We start from the raw sequence: 14,064 nt of genomic DNA, 5'->3' as shown, positions 1-14,064 counted from the left end.
AACAAATAATATTAAAATTTGTATGGAAACACAAAAGACCCCAAATAGCCAAAGCAATCTTGAGAAAGAAAAACAAAGCTGGAGGTATCACAATTCCAGATTTCAAGATATACTGCAAAGTTGTAGTAATCAAAACAGCATGGTATTGGCACAAAAATAGACAAATATAGATCACTGGAATAGAATAGAGAGCCCAGAAATAAACCCACACATACATGGTCAATTAATCTATGATAAAAAAAAAAAAAAGGCAAGAATATACAATAGGGATAAGGTAGTCTCTTCAATAAATGGTGCTGGGAAAACTGGACAGCCACATGTAAAAGAATGAAACTGGACCACTTTCTAACACCATACACATAAATAAATTCAAAATGGATTAAAGACCTAAATGTGAGACCTGAAACCATAAAAAATCCTAGAAGAGAACAGAGGTAGTAATTTTTCTAATCTTGGCCAAAGAAACATTTTTCTAGATATGTCTCCTAAGGCAAGGGAAACAAAAACAAAAATGAACTATTGGGACTACACCAAAATAAAATGTTTTTGCACAGTGAAGGAAATCATCAACAAAACAAAAAGGCAACCTACTGAACAAGAGAAGACATTTGCAAATGATATATTCAGTAAGGGGTTAATATACCAAATATATAAAGAACTTATACAACTCAGCAGCCAAAAACCCCCAAATAATCCTATTAAACATTGGGCATAGGACCTGAATAGACATTTTTCCAGAGAAGATATATAAATGGTCAATAGGCACATGAAAAGATGCTCAACATTACTAACCATCAGGGAAATGCAAATCAAAACCACAACAAGATATTACCTTACACCTGTCAGAATGGCTAAAATAAAAAAGATAAGAAATAACAAGTGTTGGTAAGGACGAGGAGAAAAAGAACACTTTTACACTACTGGTAGGAATGTAAACTGGTATAGCCACTGTGGAAAACACTATAGAGGTTTCTCAAAAAATTAAAAATAGAAATACCATATAAGCCAATAATGCCACTATTGACTATTTGCCCAAAGAAAACAAAAACAGTAAATTGAAAAGATACATGCACCCCTATGTTTATCACATTATTTGTAATAGCCAAGAGATGGAAACAACCTAAGTGTCCATCAATAAATCAATGAATAAGGAAGATGTGGTGTATATACACAGTGGAATATAATGTAGCCATTAAAAAAAGATGAGATCGGGGCGCCTGGGTGGCGCAGTCGGTTAAGCGTCCGACTTCAGCCAGGTCACGATCTCGCGGTCTGTGAGTTCGAGCCCCGCGTCAGGCTCTGGGCTGATGGCTCGGAGCCTGGAGCCTGTTTCTGATTCTGTGTCTCCCTCTCTCTCTGCCCCTCCCCCGTTCATGCTCTGTCTCTCTCTGTCCCAAAAATAAATAAAAAATGTTGAAGAAAAAAAAAAAAATTAAAAAAAAAAAAAAGATGAGATCGTGCCATTTGCAACAGCATGGATGGACCTAGAGGGTACTATGCTGAGTGAAATCAGTCAGACTGAGAAAGCAAATACTGTATGATTTCACTCAGATATGGAATCTCATAAAGCAAACTAATAAACAAACAAAAAGCAGAAACAGACGCATAAATACAGAGAAAAATCTGATAGTTGTGGGGGGCAGGTAAGCAAAATGGGGGAAGAGGAGTAGGAGCTATGGAATGAATAAGTCATAGAAATAACTTATTTCTATGTTATGGACTTCCAGTTATGGAATGAATAAGTCATAGAAATAAATGGTACAGTACAGGAAATACAGTCAATGGTATTGTAATAGCATTGTATAATGACCAACGGTAGCTACACTTACAGTGAGCATAGCATTATGTAAAGAGTTGTTGAATCACTGTTGTATACCTGAAACTAATGTAACATTGTGTGTGAACTATACTCAAATTAAAAATACTTTTTTTAAATAGAAAAAAAAGAGAATGGTTTAAGTGTGGATAGAAAAAAGTGTGAAAGAGCTTTAAAAGGGAACAAATGTACGGGTGGCTCACTAGGTTGAGCGTCCGACTCTTGGTTTTGGCTCAGGTGATGATTCCAGGGCTGTGGGATTGAGCTCTGCATTGGGCTCTGTGCTGACTGTGGAGGCTGCTTGAGATATTCTCTCCCTCCCTCTGCCCCTCTCCCCTAATCTCTCTCTCTCTCTCTCTCTCTCTCTCTCTCTCTCAATAAATAAATGAAAATAAAAGGCAACAAATGTAACTTCTAGTCATTGGACATGACTAGAAGTATACAGGAGAGCAGGCGTCCTTTTTTCCCAACTAACAGGTGCTTCCCAGAATTGTTACCGATAGTGAAGGAAATTGCTCACATCTAGACAGGGAGCAGTGGACCTGAGAGGAGGAGGATAAAAGAGGCCACTGTCCAAAGTGCATAATTTCACAGATTTCTTAAATGTGATAATTCATGTACTCACTTTATCACTAGAGGAGATTCAAATGGGTAACCAGCTCTAAACTTCCCAGCATGAACCTCAGGGTTGCTTGGCTTCTCTGGGGCTTTCTGGCAATAATCTTCTAGGATACAACCATGTTTGTCTTTCCTTAAGCACTCAATTTCTTTTCTTTTTTTTTTTTATTATATGAAATTTATTGTCAAATTAGTTTCCATACAACACCCAGTGCTCATCCCAAAAGATGCCCTCTTCAATGCCCATCACCTACCCTCCTCTCCCTCCCACCCCCCATCAACCCTCAGTTTGTTCTCAGTTTTTAAGAGTCTCTTAAAGCACTCGATTTCAAAGTATTCATTCACTCACCCTCGAGCAGATGCTGTGATCTTATAAGTTCCTGGAACCAGGAGACGCCAGTAATCTCCAGTTTTGTAAGTAGTCACTGGGTGATTAATTTCAGCAACACTAATGGTGGCATTTAATATACCCCTGCCGTCCGTGGCATCTAGGACAAATCCTTTGACACCTTGATGAACCTGGATAAAGTACAAGGACACCCATATGTCAATGGTAAAGATCATAATCTAATTATTTTGGGAGCTTACATCCCAAATAACAGTTTGGTAATAAAATAAACATGTGGAGCAAAGAGGAATTTAGAAGTTGACAGTAAAGGTAAACACCCATTAAACAAAGTATTTTAGTTGCTGAAAGGCTAATTTTTCATAGGTTATGTTTGTCTTTATCATGAAGAATATAAATAAGACTGTTTAAACTTTAGCACTTCTGACAATTTCAGTGTATAGGGCATTCTACAAGAAAACTGTCCTGGACTCTTTAAAAGGGAAATGTCATTTTCAAAAAATGGAAGGACTATTATAGATTAAAGTGAATAAAGAGATGTAATAATCAAATGCAATGCATAAACCTTGACTAGATCCTGGTTCTGAAATATATCTATGAAAAGACATTTTGGGGGAAAAGAAGGAAATCTGAATGTGGGCTAGGTATTAGGTAATATTAGAGAATTACTGTTAATTTTCTTCAGTGAGATAATGGCACTTGAAGATGTCATATAGAAGAATATCCTTATTCTAAAAGATGCATTCTGAAATATTTCGGGGTGAAATGCCGTAATAGCTGCAATTTATATTGAAATAGTTCAGGAGCATATGTGTATGTGGGTAAGTTTATATAAATAAAACAAATGCAGCAAAATGTTAAAAACTATTAAATCTAGGTATTTATTAGTAACAACTTTTCTATGTGTTTAAAATTTTTCATAATAAAGTGTTTTAAAAAATTAGTACGCAAACTCACAGCCTTTATGCCAGTCAATGCAGCAAAAAGAATAAAGCAGAAAAGTACTGGCACAAAGTATGAGATTACCCTACTAATTAACTGATATTAGCATATTTCTTACAGTCTTTACCTGTTGGTCACCAAGCATATTCAAACAAAAGGAAATTAAGCATTTCAACAGTGAACCACTGGCAAAAAGAAAAGGAATAAAAACACTTACCCCCTAGCCCATCTTTCTATCACTTGACAAATGCTTAGGGGTGTATCCAATTTATGTCAGTCTTTTATAAAGACAGAATAAAAAGTCATTATCCATTAAAAGCAAAACATCACTACCCTGTTTAATCATTTTCAACTCTTGCCTGCATGAGCTCTTCAACTCATTTTCATCCGTGAATTTTCCACATAAAAATACTAAAACATGAATAGTCCAAACTGGAATCCAGAAGAGCGTATTTCAGAACCACCGTGTGAAAACTGCATGTACACACAAGACACACGTGTATTTTTGCTCTTGGGAGAAATTTCATACTTCACTCCTTAATAGTTACCTGTTTCATAAACTGGATTAGAGATCTTCGATTCTGTTCCCAAAATTTTGGCAGATCTTTCTCAAATGGGTATTTCACACAACCTAGCTCAATAGTCACTTCAAAGCAATTTGTTTGTAAATAGTTCCAGTCCTGCATACCACCTGGAGGATAAAAAATTAAAATCCGTCACTCTGAAGAAGTAGAACTAGATCCCATCCCAAAAGGTAAACAACATTCCTAGTAAAAAGCTAAATCCATCTTTTCTTAGCATTGGTTGAAAAACAATAATATGTTCATTTGAGAGCTCTTTGATGCTTGTAGTACAGGTAAGACACCTGTACCTTCATGTTCAAGAAGAATTCAAGTGTAGGGGCGCCTGGTGGCTCAGTCGGTTAAGCATCTGACTTCAGCTCAGGTCATGATCTCAGGGGTTGTGAGTTCAAGGCCCACGTGAGGCTCTGTGCTGACAGAGCCTGGAGCATGCTTCAGTTTCTCTGTTTCCCTCTCTCTCTGCCCCTTCCCTGCTTGCGCTCTGTCTCTCTCTCTCTCAAAAATAAATAAACATTAAAAAAATTAAAAAAAAAAAAGAATTCAAATGTGGCTTACACTCTTCTTATCAGCACATCTAAGGTTTTTTGTCATAGCCAGAGATAAAATATAACACTTTCATGAAGTACACTATCTTTACTCAAAATTTTTAAAAAATGTTTTTATTTTATTTTTGAGAGAGAGAGAGAGAGAGAGAGACAGAGTGCAAGCAGGGGAGGAGCAGAGAGACAGGGAGACACAGAATTGGAAGCAGGCTCCAGGCTCTGAGCTGTCAGCACAGAGCCCTATGTGGGGCTTGAACCCATGAACTATGAGATCATGACCTGAGCCAAAGTCGGACACTTAACCAATTGAGCCACTCAGGTACCCCAACATGTGTCAAATTTAAAAATAGTTGAAAAGGATATTTGAATGTTTTAAATTATTTAAACAATATTTTTAAAGGAATGATATTTTCTTAAAATTAAAAAATCAGTAAGAAGTAGCACCATCCAGGGTGACAGAAAATCCAAGTTATATGGCCTTGGTATTAAAGAATGTTTACCTGGGACGTTATACCAACTAGCTCCATTTGTTATTCCATGAGGAAAGTATTCATTAGGGTACATATTCTTGCAGGGTCTACCTTGAAACATCTGGGCATTTTCCTGAAAAAAAAAAAATTAAGAATCTTTACTTATACTTGTTTCCATCTACATCAAAAACTACAGGAAGGATAAGGAAAAACAATAAAAGTGGTTACCAATAGGGTGTATGTGGGGGTGGGAATGGGGTGGATGGAAGCATGGGAAGCAGTCAGACTTTTCAATGTATATCTTTCTATGCCATATATAAACAACCCACCTGGATTAAAATACACACACACATACAAATATATGTGTGTGTGTGTGTATATATATATATATATATATATATATATATATACACATTTGTATATATATATACATACATTTGTATGTATATACATTTTAATGTATATATATATACATTTGTATGTACATACATTTGTTCAACGTTTTTTTTTTTTTAATTTATTTTTGGGACAGAGAGAGACAGAGCATGAACGGGGGAGGGGCAGAGAGAGAGGGAGACACAGAATCGGAAACAGGCTCCAGGCTCCGAGCCATCAGCCCAGAGCCTGACGCGGGGCTCGAACTCACGGACCGCGAGATCGTGACCTGGCTGAAGTCGGACGCTTAACCGACTGCGCCACCCAGGTGCCCTGTACATACATTTGTATGTGTATGTATATATATATACATTTGTATATATATGTATATATATTTGTATATATATGTATATATATGTATATACATTTGTATATATGTATATATATACGTTTGTATATATATGTATATATATACATATATATACATTTGTATATATATGTGTGTGTATATATATATATACACACATTTGTATATATATGTATATATATATATATTTATGTGTGTGTGTGTGTATATATATATATATATGAACAATCCCCCCTTTCATAAACTTAACATACCAATTATAAGCTTATGATTCCATTGCTTTCTTTTTTTAATCCCATTGCTTTTTTAAAAAATGTTTATTTATTTTGAGAGAGAGAGAGAGAGAGATAGGCAGAGAGAATCCCAAGCAGACTTCGTGCTGTTAGCACAGATCCCAACACGGGGCTCAATCTCACAAACTGTGAGATCTTGACCTGAGCCGAAATCAAGAGTCAGACACTTACCCAAATGAGCCACTGAGATGTCCCCCACTGCTTTCTTATTGAATAAAAATTATTATTTTAGATTACCTTAATAATTGTGCCATGCTCTTTTGCTTTCTGGTTTTTCCACTAAAGGCTTACATACATCTATGTCTTTATCTCCATTTCCATCAATATCTATCCATTTAATTATAAATTATATAGATATACTACTATATTAATATAACATATATAATATAAACCTACATAAAAAACATTTAAAGGATAAATTTAAAACTACAAATAGGATTTTTAATATATTTTTCCTACATCTTAGTGGATCATCTAGTATAAATCTGACTCTAGACAACATAGTTCTAGGAAGTAGCTACTAACATTTTGACTTTATTCTCAGAGTAATAAAGAGCCACTAAAAATCTCTGAAGAAAGGATGATATGTGAAGTATTCATGGCTCTAGGAAATTTATCCTAGTAATAATGTAAAAAATAAACCAAAGCCAGGGAGATCCATCAGAGTACTACTGAAACAATCCAAGTGTGAGATCATGAGCCCCTGGATTTGATTTTACCAGTGCATTTTACCATCTCCTTTAATTCTCATTACTCTGATAATTGTTTTTAAACCTAAATTAATTTTTTTCAAGCAAACAGTTTGACAAGTTAAAGAAGACTGGGGGTGAGGATCTAACTGTCCAGTCTCAGACACACAGTCTAAAAGTAATATACCAAGATACTAAATGATGGATAGTCTTCAGGTTTCTCTTCTTCTTGTTGCTTGCCTGTATCTTCTAATCTTTTTACAATAACTTCCATTCTATGAAACAGTTTTTTAAAGAGGCATTTATAGAGTGGTGACAGGTAAAGCAATTGGATAAAATTGCCAAGACCCTAAAACGGCTGAGGACAGAAGATGGAGGGGAAAAAAAAAGGAAAAGAGACAATGTCCAGCCAACAAAAGAGAAAAAACAGCTTTCTATTATACAATGGGACAGAGATCAAGGGAAGAAGACAATAGTGTCAGACTTCAGAGGTCAAGAAAGGAAAGAAAGAAAGAAAAAGAAAGAAGAAAGAAAGAAAGAAAGAAAGAAAGAAAGAAAGAAAGAAAGAAAGAAAGAGAAAGAAAGAAAGAAAGAAAGAAAGAAAGAAAGAAAGAAAGAAAGAAAGAAAGAAAGAAAGAAAGAAAGAAAGAAAGAAAGAAAGAAAGAAAGAAAGAAAGAAAGAAAGAAAGAAAGAAAGAAAGAAAGAAAAAGAAAAAGAAAGAAAAGATTTCTGGTAAGCCTCGATGGGGCACCTCCAGGTAAAACAATGTAGGCAGAAGACAGATGACAAGAAACTGAGAGGAGAGAACAATAAGGGAGTGGAGATAAGAGACTACTTCCTTTTCTTCTTTTCTTTTGATTTCTCTTGAACTAATTTTAGACTTGCAGAAAAGTTACAAAAATAGTAGAGTTTTATATACCCTTGATCCAGCTTTTCCTAATGTTAGCATCTTGTATATCCATAGTATAGTTACCAAGATAAGGAAATTAATACTGGAATACTACTATTAACTAAAGTAAACTAATTTTTATTAAAAATCAGTAGTTTTTTCCACTAATGCCTCCTTGAAATTTTCTTGTCACTTGATATCTGTCACACTGTACAATAGAAAGCTCTGTTTCTTTCACTTAATTGAATTCATTGAATTTCATTGTACTTAAAATATAATAAAAGTTATTGTAGAAAGATTAGAAAATTTAGGAGCACAAAAGGAGAAAAATATAAGCCTAGAGATCATCAATCAGTTAATATTTTGGTATATAACTTTTAGACTTTTTTTTGGCTTACATATAAACTGGGATGGTTGGGAATGGATGCCCCATCCCTTAGTCTTACAGTTCTCAAAATCTGCTTTATTCAAATATAATTCACATACAACTCAACTCACCCACTTAAAGTGTGCAACTCAATGGTTTTTGGTATATTCGCTGAATTGTGTGACAATCTCCATGGTAAATTTTAGGACATTTTTATCACCCCAAAGAAATCCATACTCATCAGCACTCCTCATTTTCCTCCAACCTCTTCCCTGCCCCTCCCTGCCTCCCAAGCCCTAGGCAACCACCAATCTATCTTCTGTCTCTATGGATTTGCCTGTTCCAGAAATTTCATATAAATGAATCATACAATATGTAGTCTCTTGTGACTTATTCTTTCACTTAGCATAATGTTTTCAAGAGTCATTCAAGTTGTAATTCATATCAGTACTCAATTCCCTGAGTACTCTTCCACTGCATGAATATACCATATTTTGTTTATCCATTTATCAATTGATGGACATTTGGGTTGTTTCCATTTTTGCCTATTATGGAATGCTGCTACGACGTTCATGTATAGTTGACCCTTGAATAACATGAGGGTTAGCGGTGCCAATGCCCCCACACAAAAATCCAGGTATAATTTCTGACTCCCCCAAAACTTAACTAGTAAAAGCCAGAAGTCTTACTGATAACGTAACCAGTGAATTAACATATATTTTATATGTTATATGTATTATATACTATATTCTTACAATAAAGTTAGAGAAAATGTTATTAAGAAAATCATAAAGAAGAGAAAATACATTTGCAGTACTGTGCTGTATTTACAGAAGAAAGTCCACATACAAGTGGACCCATGCAGTTAAAACCCCTATTGTTCAAGGGTCAACTGTACAAGTTTTTGTGTGGACATATGTTTTCACTTCTCTTGGGCATATACCTAGAAGTGGAACTGTCAGGTCATGTGATAATTCTATATTCAACACTCTTAGGAACTGCAATACTGTTTTCTAAAGCAGTTGTGTGCCATTTCACATTTCCACCAGCAATATACAAGGGTTCTAATTTCTCCACATTTTTACCAATACTTGTTATTTTCCATTTTTTAAATTATAAGCAATCCTAGTGGGTACAAAATAATATCTTATTGTGGTTTTGATTTGCATTTCCTTGACAGCTAACGATATTGAGTATCTTTTTTTTTTTTTTTTTCAACGTTTTTAATTTATTTTTGGGACAGAGAGACAGAGCATGAACGGGGGAGGGGCAGAGAGAGGGAGACACAGAATCGGAAACAGGCTCCAGGCTCTGAGCCATCAGCCCAGAGCCTGACGCGGGGCTCGAACTCACGGACCGCGAGATCGTGACCTGGCTGAAGTCGGACGCTTAACCGACTGCGCCACCCAGGCGCCCCGATATTGAGTATCTTTTTGTGTGCTTCTTGATAATTTGTATATCTTCTTTAGAGAAATGTATATTCAAATCCTTTGCCCATTTTTCAATTAAGTTGTCAATCAGTTCAATTAGTTATAAGAGTTCTTCACATTCTAGATATGATTCTTATCAGATACCTAATTTTCTCCTATTTTGTTGGTTGTTTTTATAGTTCCTTGATATTCTGTTATGTGTTGAATTCTGGCCCCCTAAAAAAGATATGTTGGAAGTCCTAACCCCAAAGACTTCAGAATGTGACTATATTTGATTACAGAGGTATTCAGATTAAAATGAGGTAATTAGAATGGGCTCTAATCCAATATGACAGATATCTTTATAAAAAGAGAAAACTTGGACACAGACACAGGGAGAATGCCATGTGAAGACAGAGGAGTGGAGTAATCCATCTAGAAGCCAATGAATGCCAAAGATTGCAAGCAAAACAACAGAAGATATGAAAAGACAAGGAAGAATTCCCCTACAGGTTTCAGAGACAGCTTGACTTTGCCAACACCTTCATTTTGGACTTCTAGACTCTAGGACTAAAAGACAATAAATATCTGTTGTTTTAGGGCACCTGGTTGGTAGACCTTTGTCACAGCACCCTTAGGAAACTAGTACAGTATTGTAGCAAAAATGTTTTTAACTTGTGATGATATTCAATGTATATATATTTTTGGTCACTTGTGCTTCTGATGTCATATTGAGGAAACCATTGTCTAACCCAATGTCACAAAGATTTATTACTATATTTCTTCCAAAAGTTTTTTTAAAAGTTTTAATTAATTAATCTATCTATCTATCTATCTAGAGAGAGAGAGAGAGAGAGAGAGAGAATACAAGCAGGGAAGGGGCAGAGAGAGAGAATTCCCAGGAGGCTCCGTGCTGTCAGCACAGAGCCCAGTGTGGGCCCGATATCATGAACCATGAGATCATGACCTGAGCCAAAATCAAGAGTCAGGTGCTCAAGCTACTGAGCCACCCGGGCACCTTCTAAAAGTTTTTTTTTTTTTTTTTTTAAGTTTATTTATTTATTTTGAGAGAAAGTGCGAGCATGAGCGAGGGAGTAGCAAAGAGATGCGAGAGAGAGAATCTCAAGTAGGCTCCATGTCAGCCAGTGTGGAGCCTGATCTGGGGCTCAATCCCATGAACTGTGAGATCGTGACCTGAGCCTAAACCAAGAGTCAGATGCTTAACCGACTGAGCCACTCAGGCACCCCTATTTTTTCTATAACTTTTATGGTTTTAGCTCCTATATTTAGGAATATAATACATTTTGAGTTAATTTTTGGGTGTGGTGTGAGGAAGGGGCCCAAATTCATGCTTTTGCCTGTTCATATCCAGTTTTCCCATCACTATTTGGTGGAAAGATTATTATTATTTCTCCATTGAATTGTCTTGGTGCTCTTGTCAAAAAATCCATTGACCATACATGTAAGAGTTTATATCTGGACTCAATTCTATTTCATTGATTCCTGTATCCATCCTTATGTCAGTATCTCAGTACTTAATTACTATAGTTTTATAATAAGTTTCAAATTGGGAAGTATGAGGCCTTTAACTCTTGTTATTTTTAATTTAATTTTATTTTTTTAATGTTTTATTTTTTTATTTTGGGGGGGGGTGCGGGGCAGAGAGAGAGGGGGACAGAGGACCCAAAGCAGGCTCTGTGCTGACGGCAGAGAGCCTGATGCAGGCATGAACTCACAAACCGTGAGATCATGACCTTGAGCCAAAGTCAGATGCTTTGACCAAGAGAGCCACCCAGATGCCCCTATTTTTCATTTTAGAGATAATTTTGTCTTTTTCTTCAATTTCCTTCCTGAGTTTTATCAACTGTTCTTCATTTGTTCCTATCTTTTTTTTTTCCCCATTTCTGTTTTCATCTCTTAAATATCTGAGTCTACAAGGTTTTTCATATTCTCAATGGGTGTTTGGGTATATTTCATCTGTTTGGAGTGCTGACTTACAGTTTTCTTCTGCTTCTTGATTGTTTTTTGGTCCTAGTAAGGTTTCCTCAGGCAATATGTGTGAAATTTCATTTCCCGATTTTCTGAAATGCTTCTCCATGGATTTTACTTACCTCTTGTTCATTTTTATGATACTGGGCTGTTATACATGATTCTTAGTTAATGGTGCCTTTTTCTGTCAGTCTAGCAGTCAAGGCACTTTAGTGTATTTCTGTTTTTTTGTTTATTTGTCTTGATGTAGGATGGAACTGTAGGTCCTCTGATTTTATGGTTCTCTTCTATCTTGGACAACCCTATATTTCCCCTTTTTCCTTCTTTTACTCTTCACATTCCAATGGTTAAAGAGCACTTCTTCATTTCTTTTCACCTTTTTTCTGCTCCAGAAGTTAAGAGTTTGGAAGATTTCCCTTTGAACCTATTCTTTTAAATTGTGCCTGTCCCTTTAAATTGCATCAGACCATGTAAGTTGTATGTTCTTTGAAATCTCTTCCCAATATTCCCATGCTCTCATCTGCCCAGTTACTATTTTATTTAGGTTTCAGATTTCGGGGGTACTTAAAGTTTGGTGGTCATTTTATCACCTTCAGGGTTGCCCTTCACTAGTCCCCCTCTTCTGTCTTCACAGAGTGTCTCAGTCTGCTTTTCCTCATCATGAAGCTATGGCAGGGCACAGGGGGGGGTTGGGTGCATGATAGATCATGACACATCACAGCTAAGAGAAAGGAAGCTGTGAGTAAAGACTGAGGATTTTAATTATCACCTTTCCCATTTACAACAGAAAAAACAAAGGCACAAGATTCCAGAGGAGGCAGGATGTGGTAGGATCAAGAAATGGAGGAGAATATGGGAAAGACATCAATTGATAATACCTGAGAAGACAGAATCTGAATGAACTCACATCAGATTATTCAGAGTTCTATCTATTTAGTTCAAGGTACAGTGATCTACTGAGAATAAGGGGAGTAAAGCTGGGATTAGGAGGCTCAGGTAGAGGATAAAGGCTGAGAATCGCCAAAGTGTCTAGCAGCAAAACATGAAATACTGTCAAGTAGAACTGAGGGTTCAGCTGAGGCTAGAAAGCCTACATATGTATGCAGTGTTGTCAATTTCCATGACTGTGTGACTTTTCTGGGATGTAGAAGAGAGACAGTGGCAATTACTGAGGACCGGACATTGGCAAGGCAGGTATGTCAAAGGGTATTCCAAAGTGTAAATGAGGGCATCACTAAAGTGGATGTCCATAGGTTTAGCTGGGTAGAGAGTAAAATCAAAACAATTCAAGGTCAAAGAAAACAAAAAGAGGCTAAGGAACTAGAAATCACAATAAGGATAAAAAGCAGAACTATAAGATTGGGCACCAAATGTGCAAAATCTGACCACTTAGATTTTATTTTGCTATTCAGAGGGTATCCCACTCTTCTCTTATGCCATGAACATCCCTCTAAAAGTGGTGTGCCCAAACAGAAGACAACTATTCCTTAAAGTGTAATAATAGACATATTCCCCTGTTAGAAACTCTCAACAAGGTCCACTTGTGCAGAATGAAGGTGTGGAAAATGTAAAACAACAGAAAGCTGTGATTAGAGACCACAGAGTTACAGTATTAATATCCTTTACCTATAACCAATGGAGTCACAGACTGAGTCTGTAATAAGACCAAAAATTGAAACTAACAAGTCTAGTTTCCAAGCCCCAACTTTTAACACAGTATCTAAGAACAAGTTTTAAATTAAAATTTCACACAAACACACAAATATGACATTTCTGATTGTAACAGTAGTGTATGTTTATTACAGAAAGTTTAGAAAATACGGTAATTTCTACCTACTTTCCCTTTCTACGTTAGTACAGTCTTTTCAATAGCTTAGACTAGTGGTTGGCAGTTTTTTTCTGTAAAGGGCCAGAGAGTAAAAATTCTAGGCTTTACAGGCTTGAAAGTGTCTGTTTCAACTACTCAACTCTACCCTCTGCACCTATCGAGATGAATGCTGTGCTTTTATTCTTTAGTCTACTAATATGGTTCATTACACTGACTTATTTTCAAATGCTGAAAGAGGAAGAAGCCACAGACAGTACGTAAAAAATAAAATATGGATGTGGCTGTATGTCAATAAAATTTTATTTACAAAACCATTAGTGGCCTGGATTTGGCCCTAGAGCTGTAGCTTGTCAACCCCTACCTTAGACACTTTACTAGATTTATAACTTAAGTACTAGTCAAATGAAATAAACTAGCATGCTAATTTATAATTTTTAGTTTATGAGGATTCAGGTACTATGCTAAAAACTGTAGATGAAAAGACATTACTTGAGCTTAAAGGTTAATGGGGAAACACATAGTACATTCACAGTGAGGTGGAA

At 36.1% G+C, this 14,064-nt stretch overlaps 1 protein-coding gene across 2 annotated transcripts in view; it reads right to left on the bottom strand.

Moving 5' to 3' along the window:
- CPD (carboxypeptidase D) overlaps positions 1-14,064 on the bottom strand; it is an 83,755-nt gene that overhangs the window by 22,205 nt on the left and 47,486 nt on the right. For both annotated transcript variants that reach the window (XR_009255245.1, XM_058704806.1), the window contains exons 9-11: positions 5,346-5,448; positions 4,271-4,413; positions 2,784-2,953 (exon numbers count right to left, since the gene is read on the bottom strand). Coding sequence is in view for 1 of the 2 variants with exons in the window: in XM_058704806.1 (XP_058560789.1) it covers positions 2,784-2,953; positions 4,271-4,413; positions 5,346-5,448 (416 nt within the window). In the remaining variant the exon portion in view is untranslated. The remainder of the gene's footprint in view (positions 1-2,783; positions 2,954-4,270; positions 4,414-5,345; positions 5,449-14,064) is intronic.

This window comes from Neofelis nebulosa, chromosome 16, assembly GCF_028018385.1.
Source record: "Neofelis nebulosa isolate mNeoNeb1 chromosome 16, mNeoNeb1.pri, whole genome shotgun sequence".
Classification (NCBI taxonomy): Eukaryota; Metazoa; Chordata; class Mammalia; order Carnivora; family Felidae; genus Neofelis; species Neofelis nebulosa.
Note: the sequence above shows the minus strand (reverse complement) of the source record. Positions and strands in the feature narration are given on the sequence as shown.